This window comes from Lagenorhynchus albirostris, chromosome 7 (assembly GCF_949774975.1).
Source record: "Lagenorhynchus albirostris chromosome 7, mLagAlb1.1, whole genome shotgun sequence".
NCBI classification, from domain to species: domain Eukaryota; kingdom Metazoa; phylum Chordata; class Mammalia; order Artiodactyla; family Delphinidae; genus Lagenorhynchus; species Lagenorhynchus albirostris.
The window spans coordinates 81,172,589-81,185,795 of NC_083101.1; the positions used below are offsets into that span (position 1 = coordinate 81,172,589).

Consider the following 13,207-nt stretch of genomic DNA (forward strand, 5'->3'; position numbering starts at 1 on the left):
GCTCTTCTCTGTTGTCCATTTTGGCAACCACCGTTAACAACCATCTCATTACTTCCACCTTTCACATCCCTGTCATCACCAATGACGGTCACTACAGTCACTGTCACCAGCTCATGCTATCAACATCATAAATTTCATCCCATCATCAACCCCATCCTCATGATGACCAGCATTCCAACTACTAAGCCTATGTCATGCCCTACCACGACCCTCGTCATCACCTGGATCGCCCCAGCCTGTACCAGCATCACACACTGCCCCAAGCCCGGCTTTTCACCTCAACTTTTCCAGCTCCAAACCGAGACACGGCCTAGCTTGGAAGAGGCTGGGTTTGAAGCTGCTTTGTGGGTCAAAGGTAAAAGACAGTCCACAGGTGTTGCAGATCTGGGTTGGAAGTGGGCTGAGAATCTGATGAGAGCATCTAAGGGCCCAGCTCACATAGCAAGAGACTGGCCGGGGATCCAGCCATGCTGGGGTGGGGGCAGGCGGAGGCACAGGGTCTGGCTGGGATGGGGCAGGGGCGGGCAGAGGGTCTGGCTGGGATGGGGGTGGGGCGGGCAGAGGGTCTGGCTGGGATGGGGCAGGGGCGGGCACAGGGTCTGGCTGGGATGGGGGTGGGGGGAGGGCGGTATCTGTCCCAGTCCTGTCTCCTGTTCTGGCACCTCGTTCATCACAGGCCGTAAGGAAGCCATTAGCGTGGGGGGTGGAGGCTGCAGCTGCACAGGGGTCTGGCCCAGCCTGCCCCCTCCCCCTCCTGCACGCTCTGGGAGCCAGAGAGACGATGGGAAGAGCCGCGGGAGAGGTCTCTTGGCCCCGGCAGGTGAAGGCCATCCACTCAGATGTTCACGGGTATATGCATGCCACGCACATGTGTACACATTATATGTTCCACATATACCTGGGCACACAATGTGGACACCCCCACCAATGCTCATATACACGTTGGCAAACATCCACTTACTCCCACTGGAGTATGCAGCGGGGACCCGCCCCCTCCCCACGCACCAATGGTGAACTCATCGAAGGTGATAGCTGTGGTGTTGTGGCCCAGAGCGTTGCTGACACTTATCGAGACCTTGTACTTGACGGTGGAGAACAGGTGCATGTAGCGGATGTGGCAGCGGTTCTTGAGGGCCGGGTCCTTCTCACAGACCATAATCTTGGAGCCATGCCTGGGGAGGGATGAAGCCCAGGCACCGTTACCAACGTCAAGGTCGGGTAGGGCAGAGGCTGGGGGAAGGTCAAGCCCAAGGCTGGGCTAGGGTCTGGACTGAGGGCATGGTGGGGGGGCCGGGGGAGAGGTCAGAGGTCAGGGTTGGAACCAGGTCACAGGTGCATCTACTCACAGCACAGTCACATTGAAGGTGTTGGGGATGTAGGTGGGAGAGGGCAGATGCCAGCTGCAGTAGAAGCCCTTGGGATAAGTGTTGGAGCGGCAGCTGAGTACGGGCTCCCGCGGCGGCACTGGGGGTGAGGACAGCACAGTCAGGACATTCTTGGAGCCCCCAGTCCCCTGCGTTAGTGTGGGGACAGGTGGGCCCCAGAACCCCAGCTCTCCCCCTTCAACCCATCAGCAATGCCAGAGATGGCGGGGGGAGGGTGCTGTCAGCGAGGGTCTGAGGCTTCCCAGGCCACAGAGAGCCAGATGTTTAATTAAAGGAAAACAAGGGCTGTATGGAGAGAGCCCCCCCACCTGCTCAATGGAGGCGGGAACGTGGGGAGCAGGGGGCTGCAGGCCTCAGCTCATCGATCACAGGATGGAGGTGATGTCTGGGGGAATCGGCCCCAGCCCCAAATCTCCTGCCACACTGCGTCCATTTCCAGAGGAAGATTGTGCAACAGAGGCCAAGGGGGGTTCTTGACCGGGTCCTCTGGTTGGTGGGGTGATCAGGGTGCACTCCCTGGAGAAGAGACATCCCAGGCTTCCCCTCGGGAGAGAATGAGAAACACGAGGACAGGCCTGGTGGCTCCACATGAACGACAGCACTGGGCGGCTGTTCATATGCATACATGTCACATATGTGTCTGTGTGTGACGTGAATGAGTGACGTGTGATGGAATGTGGGTACGCATGTAGGAATGTCTATGTGTATGGCTCTCAGAGCACATGTCTATGTGTGACTGCGTGTGTGTGCAGAGAGGAAGCTGCTGTTCCCTTGGTGTGTACCTCACCCCAGCCCCAGCCCCCAGCTTCTCCATCACAGACCCCTAAGGAAGCCCTTTAGGAAACTTCCTTGGTGATGCAGTGGTTAAGAATCCACCTGCCAATGCAGGGGACACGGGTTTGAGCCCTGGTCCGGGAAGATCGCACATGCAGCGGAGCAACTAAGCCCGTGAGCCACAACTACTGAGCCTGCGCTCTAGAACCTGCGAGCCACAACTACTGAGCCCGTGTGCCACAAATACTGAAGCCCATGACCCTAGAGCCGGCGCTCCGCAACAAGAGCAGCCACTGCCGTGAGAAGCCCGTGCACTGCAACGAAGAGTAGCCCCCACTCGCCACAACTAGAGAAAGCCCGAGCGCATCAACGAAGACCCAACGCAGCCAAATATAAATAAATAAATAAATTTATTTTAAAAAAGAAAAAAGCAGCCCTTTATGTGGTCAGCACCTGCCTTTACTCTGGGGAACGCGGAGGGCCAGAGAGGGATGGGAACCTACCTGTGGCCACACAGCAAGCCAGAGCTGGTACTAAACACCAGGACGGGGATACCCACCAACACGACCACACACACATACTTGGGAAGTCCTCTCTGCTGTCTAACCACTCTTTTTGCTGCTGTGAGCACTTAGACCAGCTGTCCCACCCTCGGGCATTCGGTAAGGCATGAGGACAGCCGGCTCAGGTTCCTGGAAGGAGGCAGCTTCTGTGATCTGACCCAGGCAAGGCATGTCCGTCCACGGCTCCAGGGACACTGACACCTCCCTCCTGTGCCCCCCCACCCCACCCTCTGCCTGACAGGTGGACAGGAAATGGGAGGGGGGCAGCTCAATAAGCCAGGGACGGTGAGGGGGAGTGCATGTCCACGCTTGCTGAGTGGCCGTGGTGAGACTTGGGGAGCCGTGGGCTTCCATCCACAGTGTGCACGGGATTGTGAATGGCTGTGTGTGACTGCATGTACACGTCCAGTATATGTGAAGTATGTATGTATTGGGGCCGAACCCCCAGGGCCCAATCTGGCTTTGCAGCAAGAGATATGAAGGCGTCAGAGAGGCATGAGGGGAGCTTGTATGTGGCAGGTGGCGTGGGCTACGCTGCGGGCAGAGGTGGCTCCAGCCCCTGGCCTGCAGGGGAGAGCTGGAGGCCAGCTGAGCCTGCACGAGGGGCAGCCTGCTTTCTGCCCGCTGCCGCCTGCCTCCCCCGGGAAGCCTTCCTGGCCCCACGTCCATCTTGTGTCTCTTCCATGTTCATTCTGCGCGCCTCACGTACGCCGTGCCTATCTGCCCAGGGACACAGAGGCATGGTGGGGGGGGGGTGGCCAAGGACACAGGAAGCGCCTCGTGGGGGCCTGTGGGCCAGGCCGGAGTTGGCAGCCACCCCAGGAGGAAAGGACATTCCGAGGTTGGCTGAGAAGCCTCCACTGCCCCCTCCTACCACCACCCTCCCTTACCCCCAGCTTCAAAGGAGAAGGGCACTGGGCGGGGGGCGGGGGGGGGGACTGAAGCCTGCAGAGTCAGCTCCCTGCCACCTGGGACTCTTCGGAGGGCAGAGCGGGCCATGGCACTGGACCCGCAGGCCCCCGCCCCCGCCCAGCCTCCCCACTGGCTGGTTTCCTCCATTTCCCTCTGACCGTCCTCTCTCCCCCCGGACCAGTCTCCCCTCAGACATCCCCCCCAAAACCAGTTCCCCTCTCTGACTGGGCAGGTCATGGGGGGCGAGGGGGAGGGCAGGCAGGGCTTTGTCTGTCATCTGGCTACTCTTGCCTGGCCCTGGGCCCTGAGTAGGGAAGGGCTTGGGTTTCCTGACAGGGACCAGGTTTCTCAGTGGGAAAAGGAGGAAAGAAAAACAAAGAAAAGGAAGAAAAGGAGTGACTTGCTCCAGCTGGAGCCCAGCTGAGCGGCCGGGTGGGCGGAGGTGGGGGTGCTGAGAGAGACCAAGTGTGAGGCTGTGGGACAGTATGCAGTGAGGAGGCCTGCTGGGAGCGCGCTGCAAGTCAGGGGAGAAGCTGTTTGTAAGAGACGGCCATTGTGAGGCTGTGTGCGTAACTCCGAGAGGCTTCCTGTGTGTAACTGGGACTCCGCAGCAGCGTCACTGCGATTGGCTGTGCGTGGCCGGGTGACTGCATTTGTGTGGGGCTCGGGGTGAGGCTGTGTGACTTAGGGATTGTCTACACGTGTGAGGCTGTGTGGCTGAGGTCCTCCGTGCAAATGCGTGTAAATGCGCTGCTGTGTGTGAAACGGTGACAGCAGGACTACAAACCTGAGACACTGCGTATGAGACGGAACTTAAGTCTGAATGCATTTTTCGAATGGTGGGTGTGGGAAGGTGCCCAGAATTCCAAGTGTGTGCACACGTATGAGCTGAACACCGTGTGAGAGCGTGTTAGAGGCTGTGTGTGAGCAAAAGCCCATACGCATACGTGTCATGATATCACATACAGGCATGCTCCTGGATGCCCAGACTTCCTGAGTTGCCCCCATGGGGGCTCCTGAGATGCCCAAGTGACAGCATCAGCCCGTGGCAGGGCGTCCCTGAGTCCCACACGGGGGATGTGTGTGCGTGTGCATGCGTGCGTGTACCCCCGCTGGCCCAGGATTTGTTTGTTTTCCTAACTGGCTTGTTTTTCCATGTCCAGCCCACCAAACCGCATGTTTTTCCTCTCATCTCGCCAGCCCGCCTGGGCTGGAGCCCCCGGCATGCACGAGACCTGCCCGCCGGCTCAGAGAGGAGGAGGGGTAGGCTGCCCACACCCCTGGCCAGGCCAGATCAGGCCAGGCGGGGCGGGGTGATCCTTGCAGCTCCAGCCCTGCCCGGGCCGCACCCACACTCCTCCTCCTGCCTGGCATTCAAGGCCCACGGCCTGTGCTAACCTTATCTCGTGACACCCCTCAAGGCACCCCAACTTCTGGACTCCTAAATTCCCGCCTTCTACCCGTCTTTTCTCCCCAATTTCTTCTTCAACCACAGGCTGCTCTCTCCTTCCCCACCAAACAGAGCTGAGGAGGAAGCGATGCTGAACCAGGGGTTTGGGAGTTCCTGTCCTGACCCATCAAATACAAATATTTTAAAACTGGACAAAGAACTGTCTATTTAAAATTAGTCACTTAATCTCTGATTTATTTCAGCTTAAAATCAGAATGACATGGAATTAGCAGTGTCTAAGGAAACAAAAGGATGCTACTAAAAGGAACCTTGCGATCCTGTTTCCTAATGTGGGGGATCCTTTCATCACCCCGGGTAGGGGCCTCCTTGCTGGTTGTGACCATCTGCCTGAGGGCAGGAAGGTGGGTCAGGAGGAAGCAGTTCAGGGATCAGCCTGGTTAAGGGGACTTCCAACGGAATATTTTTATGATCAGGTTCCCTTGGAAATAGAGACATGAAAATCTTAACATGTTTAGGATAAATACTGAATAATTTTTAGTTTGAATGGCCCACAAATCAGGGGTAGCTCTGTCCTGTTCTCTGAGCACTGGCGAGAAGGATAATTTGATATTGAGTGTTGCCAAACCCAGTCTCTTGTTACTAATATAAAGTGACTCAAACAATCATGGTTAATGTCCCCTGTTCCTCTGACCAACTCTTTAGAAGGAAACAAGGCAATGAGAGATACGTATCTGTAACTAACGCTACAGCCAACTCATGGCCAGCTCTCCTCTGACAGGCAGGGCCTGGGGAGTGGTCAGCACTATATATAAAAGGTCTGGGGCTTCCCTGGTGGCGCAGTGGTTGAGAATCTGCCTGCCGATGCAAAGGACATGGGTTCGAGCCCTGGTCTGGGAAGATCCCACATGCCGCGGAGCAGTTAGACCCGTGAGCCTCAACTACTGAGCCTGTGCGTCTGGAGCCTGTGCTCCGCAACTAAGAGAGGCCGCGATAGTAAGAGGCCCGTGCACTGCGATGAAGAGTGACCCCTGCTTGCTGCAAAGACCCAACACAGCCAAAAATAAATAAATAAATACACTTAAAAACTTATAAAAAAAAAAGGCCTGGGCTCTGGTCACAAAGGGCAGCTGTGGGTATGGCTGCAGGCATTACATCTAGACCCAATCCCCTTCCAATGACCTCTCAAAGAAAATCAAGTCATCAGGAATGGGGGCCCAGAGCCACCAAGGCCCAGCCATCACATCCAGCCTTGTCCATCCTGAGGACTTCTGGGACTCGAACTGAGAAGACAAGGGTATGGGTGACTTGTACCAAGTTGGCCTCATATTCCTTGCATGCCACTCAATATATGGCCTTTTCCCCATGTAAGGGCCCAGGGCTAGGCTGCGTGGTCCACTTCTAACACACCCTGTGGTGGGCCAGGGAGGACTCTGGTGGGCTGATCCTGCATATCTCAAGCTGGCCGACAGGGGTCACTCCACCCTCGGTTTGCAACTAAGGCGTTTCGTGATGACTGCCATCTCTCCAGTTTAAACACATAAAAAAGCTTTTCTGTGGGGAAAGGAACAGCCCTACCAAAACATACCTGTACCTCTCCTCTAGCCCCACTGACGCGTCAGTGTTGTGGCGGACCCCGAGCAACACTTCAGCCTAACATTTCCCACGGTTGTCCACACCAGTCTCCTGATAGTGGGGAAAGGGCCTGCTCCCAGGCCCCTCAAGCATCTCCTCCCCTCAGTAGCTCCCAGGAGTAAAGAAACCATCTTCAGACAGTGGGGTGCATCACCCAAGTGGGATGAGGCCGGAGAAGCTTGAATCCTTGGCTCAAGAAGAAAAGAAACTATTTTCAGAGTATTTACTCTGTCAGTTGGTGCCTCTGGCTGAGCTCCAGAGGCCTGCCCAGACGACCGCCAGCAACACTGATAACCTCACCATCCCGATTCTGCAAATGCCTCCTCGGAATCACACTCACCTGCTCTTCCTTCTACCTTCGTGCCGGCTCCTTGTGATCTTTCATCTCTTTTTGTGGCTCGTTTCTTCCATCAACCCCTTTTACAGTGAGGGTCTTCAGGGCTGGGTTCTGGGTCCTCTTCTCTCCTTACCCCACAATCTCACCCTTGGCCATCTCACCCCCTCCCAAAGAGTTAATGCTGACAACCCCCCCAAATTCCCATCTCCAGCACAGGCCTCTCCCCGAGTCCCAGACCCTTAGATTCACTGGCTACCAGCCATCAACTCCCGGCTGTCCCCCGGGGACCACAACCCAACATGTCTATAGCAGATGGTGGTGCCGCAGATCCCTCACCTGTACCCGCTGACCGCTTCTGCAGTTATTTGCCTCAGAGCTTTCTTTGGCCACCAAAACCTGCATTGCCTGTCAGGGCATCAGGCCAAAAGTGCTGGGGAATTAAAGCAGCCCCACCCCGACCCCTTAGTGTATAAGCATCTGAGGCCCCGCACTCCCCAGGCAGGAGAACTCTGAGGCATACATTCTGCCTCGGCTCCCACGGCTCCCCCAGCGGGTTAAGCGCCAGTTGCCCAGAAGCAGTGGCTAGATAACTCCCCCTTTACTGGCTAGCTTAACTTCCTTTTCTATCACTTTCCCATTCCCTTGTGATGTTTCTGTCACCTGCCAAATAGACCACCTGTATGCAAACTCTCACCTGATTCTAGGGAAACCAAAACTGAGACACCGTGTAAACGGAACACGCCATCTTCTCCTCCAGCTGACCCTTCCACCTTGTCTCTGTTGCAGCGACTGGTACCACCAGCCGTCTTGACTCCTCCCCCTTTCTATTCTCCTGTCCTCCCTACCTCCAATCCATCACCAACTCCTGGAGGTCCAATCACCCCCTCTCAACTTCCCCAACTCTATGCCCCGGTCCTAGGTCCCCCTCATCTCTCCCGCATCCCAGCAACAGCCTCCTTCCTGGCCCTGCCTTTGCCCATCCACCTGCCTCCCCTCAGCACAGAGAGAGGGACCTTTTAACATGACTCTGATCGTGTCACTCCCCAGCTTCTAGGATCATGATCTGCCCCGTCCCCTCCTTCAGCAACCTTCTGCCATTTATACCAACCCAAGTGGCCTTTTCATGCCCTCCCAGCCTCTGAAACCTATGGTCACACTCAGCTCTCTGCCAGAAAGAACTTTTTCAGTGTTTCTTCCAAATCTTCCAAGTCTCCATGTGCTTCACACTCCAGGAAGCCCTCCTTCTTCCCTGGAGCTTCCCAGAGTGCCACACCTCTACCTGCATAACCGTATACCCCATTTTCTTCCCTAAGGTCCTCAGGGCCAGACCCTGTGAGAGGACACAGTGGAGTGAGGCCACTCCAGCTCGGAGCTGTGACTCTGGGATTCTTCCCCACCAGGCCCCAGGTGGGCCATGCCTGCCAGCCCTCCTGTGCCCATCTTGTCATAGAGAACAGGATTTTAGGATCTCAAAGATCTCCAGTGGGGGTGGATACAAGTGCAAAATGCCAGGGGTCCGCACTCGGGGTGAGACTGGGCTCAGAGGTCAGAAGAGCAGGCTCAAATAGGATCAGAGGGCAAGGGTCAGGGCCTCCACCACTACCACCAGGAAGGGGCTTTGAACCGGGCCAAGGGTCTGGGCCTCGTGGACAACGCCCTTGAGTGAAGTGGGAGGTCAAATGAGGGGTGCTGGGAGTAACACTTACAGCCCACATTTAGGAGGACTTGGTGGCGCAGGTGCCAGGAGTCGCGGTGGAAGCAGGCGTAGAGGCCGCTGTGGCCCAGTTCCAGGCCACGGAGCACGAGCTGAGAGCCGTTGAGCAGGTCAGGGGCCAGGTCTGTCCCATTCACCCGCCACGTCACAGCTGCATCCCAGTTCGCCGTCCCACACGGCAGAGTCACGTCTGAGCCCAGGCGTTCGTACTGCACGTGGGGTGTCTCTGTGGGGGCCGGGGAGGGCACAAGGCAAAAGCCACAGGTCACAGCCCCGCCCAGCACCCCCAGGCAAACGTGCACGGATGAGAGCCCGTGAATGTGCGAAAGTGAGGAGTCCAGGCCGAGACGCTATGAGTCTCACGGTGTGAGTGTCCTGGGGAGATGAGGGGTATGCAAAATTCCTGTGCAGCCGTACAAGGGTACAGGCATGTGAGTGCCTCCAAATTCGTACGTGTGTGTGCACGTCTGGGGACTGTGTGTGTGTGTGTGTGTGTGTGTGTATGTGTAGAGAGTTTGTGTAGCATGCTGGGAGAGAAGACCCAGTTCACCTCCAGTCCCCAGGTCCTTTTAAAAGTTTTCCTGACCCCCATGACCCCAACGTCTTGCCACCAACAGGCCCAGCTCCAGTCACTGACATCTGCTACCCAGGCAAGCTGGGGCTGAGGGGCCCCTCTCCTGAACTCCTCCCTCTGTCTCTTCCCATCTCTTCATCTTCCCCATCCTCGTCTTTCTGTCCTGCCTCTCTCCCTCTCCCTGACTCTGAGTCCCTGACAAGTCCCCCGCTCCCAACCACACAGGGCTGGGGCAGCAGCAGGAGAAGGGAGAATGGGCAGGGTCCCGGACAGGAGCCCTAGGGAACTCCTAGCAGCTGTCAACATCATCATGAGGCAGGAACTGCTCAGGGTGTGGGTCGGGGAGTGCTGGGACTGAGGGAGCTCTCTGACCATTCCTCTCTTGCCCCCAGGAGGGGCCTGGCAGAGGCAAAAGCAAACCCCAGCCCCGGCCTCGGCAACCCAGGCGTGATGGACAGAGCCCAGGAGACTGGAGTTGAAGGGCCGGAGGGAGCACCTGTCGAGAGGCAGCGCTAGGTGGGGGGGGGGCGAGTGGGACAGAGGAAGTCTAAGGCACCGGTTCTACAGACAGCCCCAGAGAAGCGGGCACCAGGAGATGCGAACCTACCCTCCTCATCCTGCCCCCCAAGCCTGGAAGGACAGATGCTTCCCTGGTCCCAGCCAGATCTGTGGAGTGAGGGTGGGAGGGGCAGAGCGAGGGGGAGGGGGGCGGGGTGGTGGTGGCAGCCATATGCCTTGTTAACACTCCTTCACATTTCCCCTCCAGAGAGCCACCCTGCCTAGCTGGGGGATTTTCAGAGGCAATTCCTGTTAACGAGCCAATTAAGTTGGGCCAGTGGCCTCTTAATTAGACTTGTTAACACCACCAGGACTGCAGGGGGTAGGGATACCCCACCCCACCCCACCCCACCCCGCCCCGCCCCCGGCCCCATGCCGCCGCCCCCTTCCCTCCTTTATAGACCCCTCCCCAGTTCTGCTTTTCTCTGTGCTGAAACATCTGTCCCTGTTTGCTGCCTCGGTCACCCTCCCTGGGCCGGGGATCTCTCTGTATCTCCAGCTCTCTCCCCCGCTGCCTGTCTCTGTCTCACCCCTCTCTGAGCCTCTCTGTCCCTGTCAAAGGAGAGGGAAGCAGGAAACCCAGCCAGCCCTGACCACTCGTCTGTGGGGCCTGGGACCAGCCGAACAGAGGATGAACAGGCGGAAGGGTGGTGGCCGGGGGGCCTTGGAGGCCACAGCTGTGAGGCTGGACCAGAGACTGACTGGGGGCCTCCCTCTGACCAGAGGCCCAGTGTCCACGGCTCAAGCCATAGACCCCCCCCAGTCCACCAGCCCTAGCCACGGAGCCCCCCTCCAGCCTCCCTTCCAAAAACCTGGAGCTTCCAGGAAACACGCCAAGCCCCTCTCTCTGCACACACACCGCCCGCCCCCCCCACCCCCGCCCCAGCAGAGAGACTGCATCCAGCGGCCTGAGGAGGAGGCTGAAAACTGACCGTCGTGGAGGGGGCGTGGCCAACACGGTCCCAGCAGCAACACATCGACACTGACCAACAGCAGCTCAGAACTAACACGGCCCCAGTATGGGCCTTTAATACTGGGGGGCAGGTACAAGCCGCAAGATGAGGAAACCAACCCAACAGCACAACGAATGCAATGGCAGTGGGGTAACACGTGGGGAACCCTGTCTGCCTCACAAAGGAAACGGAAACACAACCTGACAACAGTGACAAACCAACCATGTAAGGGCAGGGCAGGAATGAAAAAATGACAACACAATGACAGATGACAACTACAGGCCACAACGCAGAGGCAGAGGGGGTAATGTGACATGACAATCACACAGTGCCACAACTGCTACAATACACACAGCCATGCAACAGCTCCAAAGATGGCAGTGATTTAATCCTTTGTCTCTGGACAGCTTTCCTCCCACCCCGTGGGTGCCCCTACTGATGTGCTGTCCATTTCAGAAATTAAATCAAGCAGCAGGGGGAGGATGGGGTTCTTGGCCCTGACGCGGTGACAAATGCTCCAAAGGAATCAGCTGTGAAAAGGTTGTTAGAAGCCAGGATAAGAGACAGAGACAGGATGAGGTCATGGACATCGAAAACACGCAGGGATAGAGCTGACAGCTCCCTCACACCTGTGCACATGGGCTCACATGGGGACCACACGCCAGAAACAGTCCCCCCAGGCGTCCTAAGCAACTTCACATCACCACACACAGGATGAAGACAGTCACCACAAAGAAGAAAAAGCACACCCAAGACAACCATCCACAAGGTCACAGCTACGCAGGGACACTGTCCCACTTCAGGGACGGTAACACCTGATAAAAGGTCACGTGCATGCACAGGAAGGGCACTGTCACATGGGGACATGGTCTCACACACAGAGAGACAGTTTAACAGGGACACGAACACACGAAGAGACAGAAACAAAGAGAAACTAACAAACTATCACACATGGGGTACAGTCTAAACCACAAGGACACAACCCCACAAAGGCCACGGTCACACATCAACTATGTCACACACAGGGCACAGCCCACAAGGATATAACTACACAGAGAAACACACCCAAACAGGGACAGTCTCACTCACACAAGAACACAGTCTAACGCACAAGGACAGTCTCACACTCTCAGAGATGCTGCCTACGCCCACACACAGGGCAGGGGCGAGGCCAACGGGAAAGACCGCTGGCGGGCCTAGGCTGGTCTGGTCAGCACAGAAGCCCCAGGCAGGCCGACTGCAGGTGGGGGTCGATGGGCTGGCCTGGTGGTCCCTTCAGTCCCTGCCCACTGCGGAGCAGCCCTGGGGCAGGCCAGGCTCTCTCTGGGCCTCGGTGCTGGGCTCATGAGGAAGAGGCCACAGGAGCCTCGACCTACTGCCCCCCTTGAACCCACAGCCTTGAGGGTCATGGAGCTCAGCCATTAGGGTCTGCTCTGCGTCTGGGCCCCAGAGATGCCCCCACCTTCTCTGCCTCTACCTGAGCCAACTGAGGTGGGGGGCAGGACACAACCAAGGGGGGAGCTCCCTACACTTGGAGCCTCCCTCGTTCAAGGAGTTTCGAGGTCAGACTTCGTACTGACGTGGCTGTCTGAGGTGCTGCCTCAGACGCAGAAGGGCTAGTGGTAAAGTTTCCCAGCAGGGGTGCAGCTCCTTGCCCCGTGGAGTGTGAGGACTCAGCACTCACTGGACAGGTGGTAGGGGAAGGGCAGGAGGCTGCCAGTGGCGCAGCCTGAGCGATCCCTGCCCCCTCCAGCCAACCCAGCTCACTGACTGGGCCCCTTCCTCGATGTGCCAACCCTCTCCCACTCGTCACCCTGCCCATCCCCACACCTTGTTCTCAGTCTACCATCTCTGTCCCTGTATTCCTTCTGGGATAAGGAGAAATATTCTTACCCACTGTCTCAGTGCCTCCCACTGCACCCCCATAAATCCGAGGGGACCCCATTTCACCAGATACCGTACAGGGCCCTACCCCTAGCTGCCCCCAACTCCCATCCCACCCGCCTGTACCTTGTATCAGTGCTAGTGGGCAGAGGGACAGATCATCTCAAGCCAGAGACACCATCAGCATGAGACCGCCCAGGAGTGACTGGGGGACTGTGTTTATGGGACGACATCAGTGGGTCACCCCGTATATCAGTGTCATATGACTCATGTTCATGTGTGACGATGCCAGCCTACGGCAGTACGTGGCTCTTGGGTGGGTGAGTACAGCTATGCCGGGGAGGGTTCACACTCAGTTCCCAGAGGGGGTCAGCAGGGAGCTCCCCCACCCAGCACTCACCCTGTGGACTGTGTCTCTGGGCGTAGACCACGGCAGCGGCAGCAGCAAGCACGGCACAACAGGCCCACGGGACAGGAACAGCCATCTGTTGGGAAAGAGTGGGCGGCAGG

At 57.4% G+C, this 13,207-nt stretch overlaps 1 protein-coding gene across 3 annotated transcripts in view; it reads right to left on the bottom strand.

Moving 5' to 3' along the window:
- The window catches only part of CNTFR (ciliary neurotrophic factor receptor), a 39,216-nt gene that overhangs the window by 4,997 nt on the left and 21,012 nt on the right, over positions 1-13,207 (bottom strand). For all 3 annotated transcript variants that reach the window (XM_060155274.1, XM_060155275.1, XM_060155273.1), the window contains exons 3-6: positions 13,098-13,182; positions 8,721-8,954; positions 1,347-1,464; positions 1,006-1,172 (exon numbers count right to left, since the gene is read on the bottom strand). In XM_060155274.1, the coding sequence (XP_060011257.1) occupies positions 1,006-1,172; positions 1,347-1,464; positions 8,721-8,954; positions 13,098-13,182 (604 nt within the window). The remainder of the gene's footprint in view (positions 1-1,005; positions 1,173-1,346; positions 1,465-8,720; positions 8,955-13,097; positions 13,183-13,207) is intronic.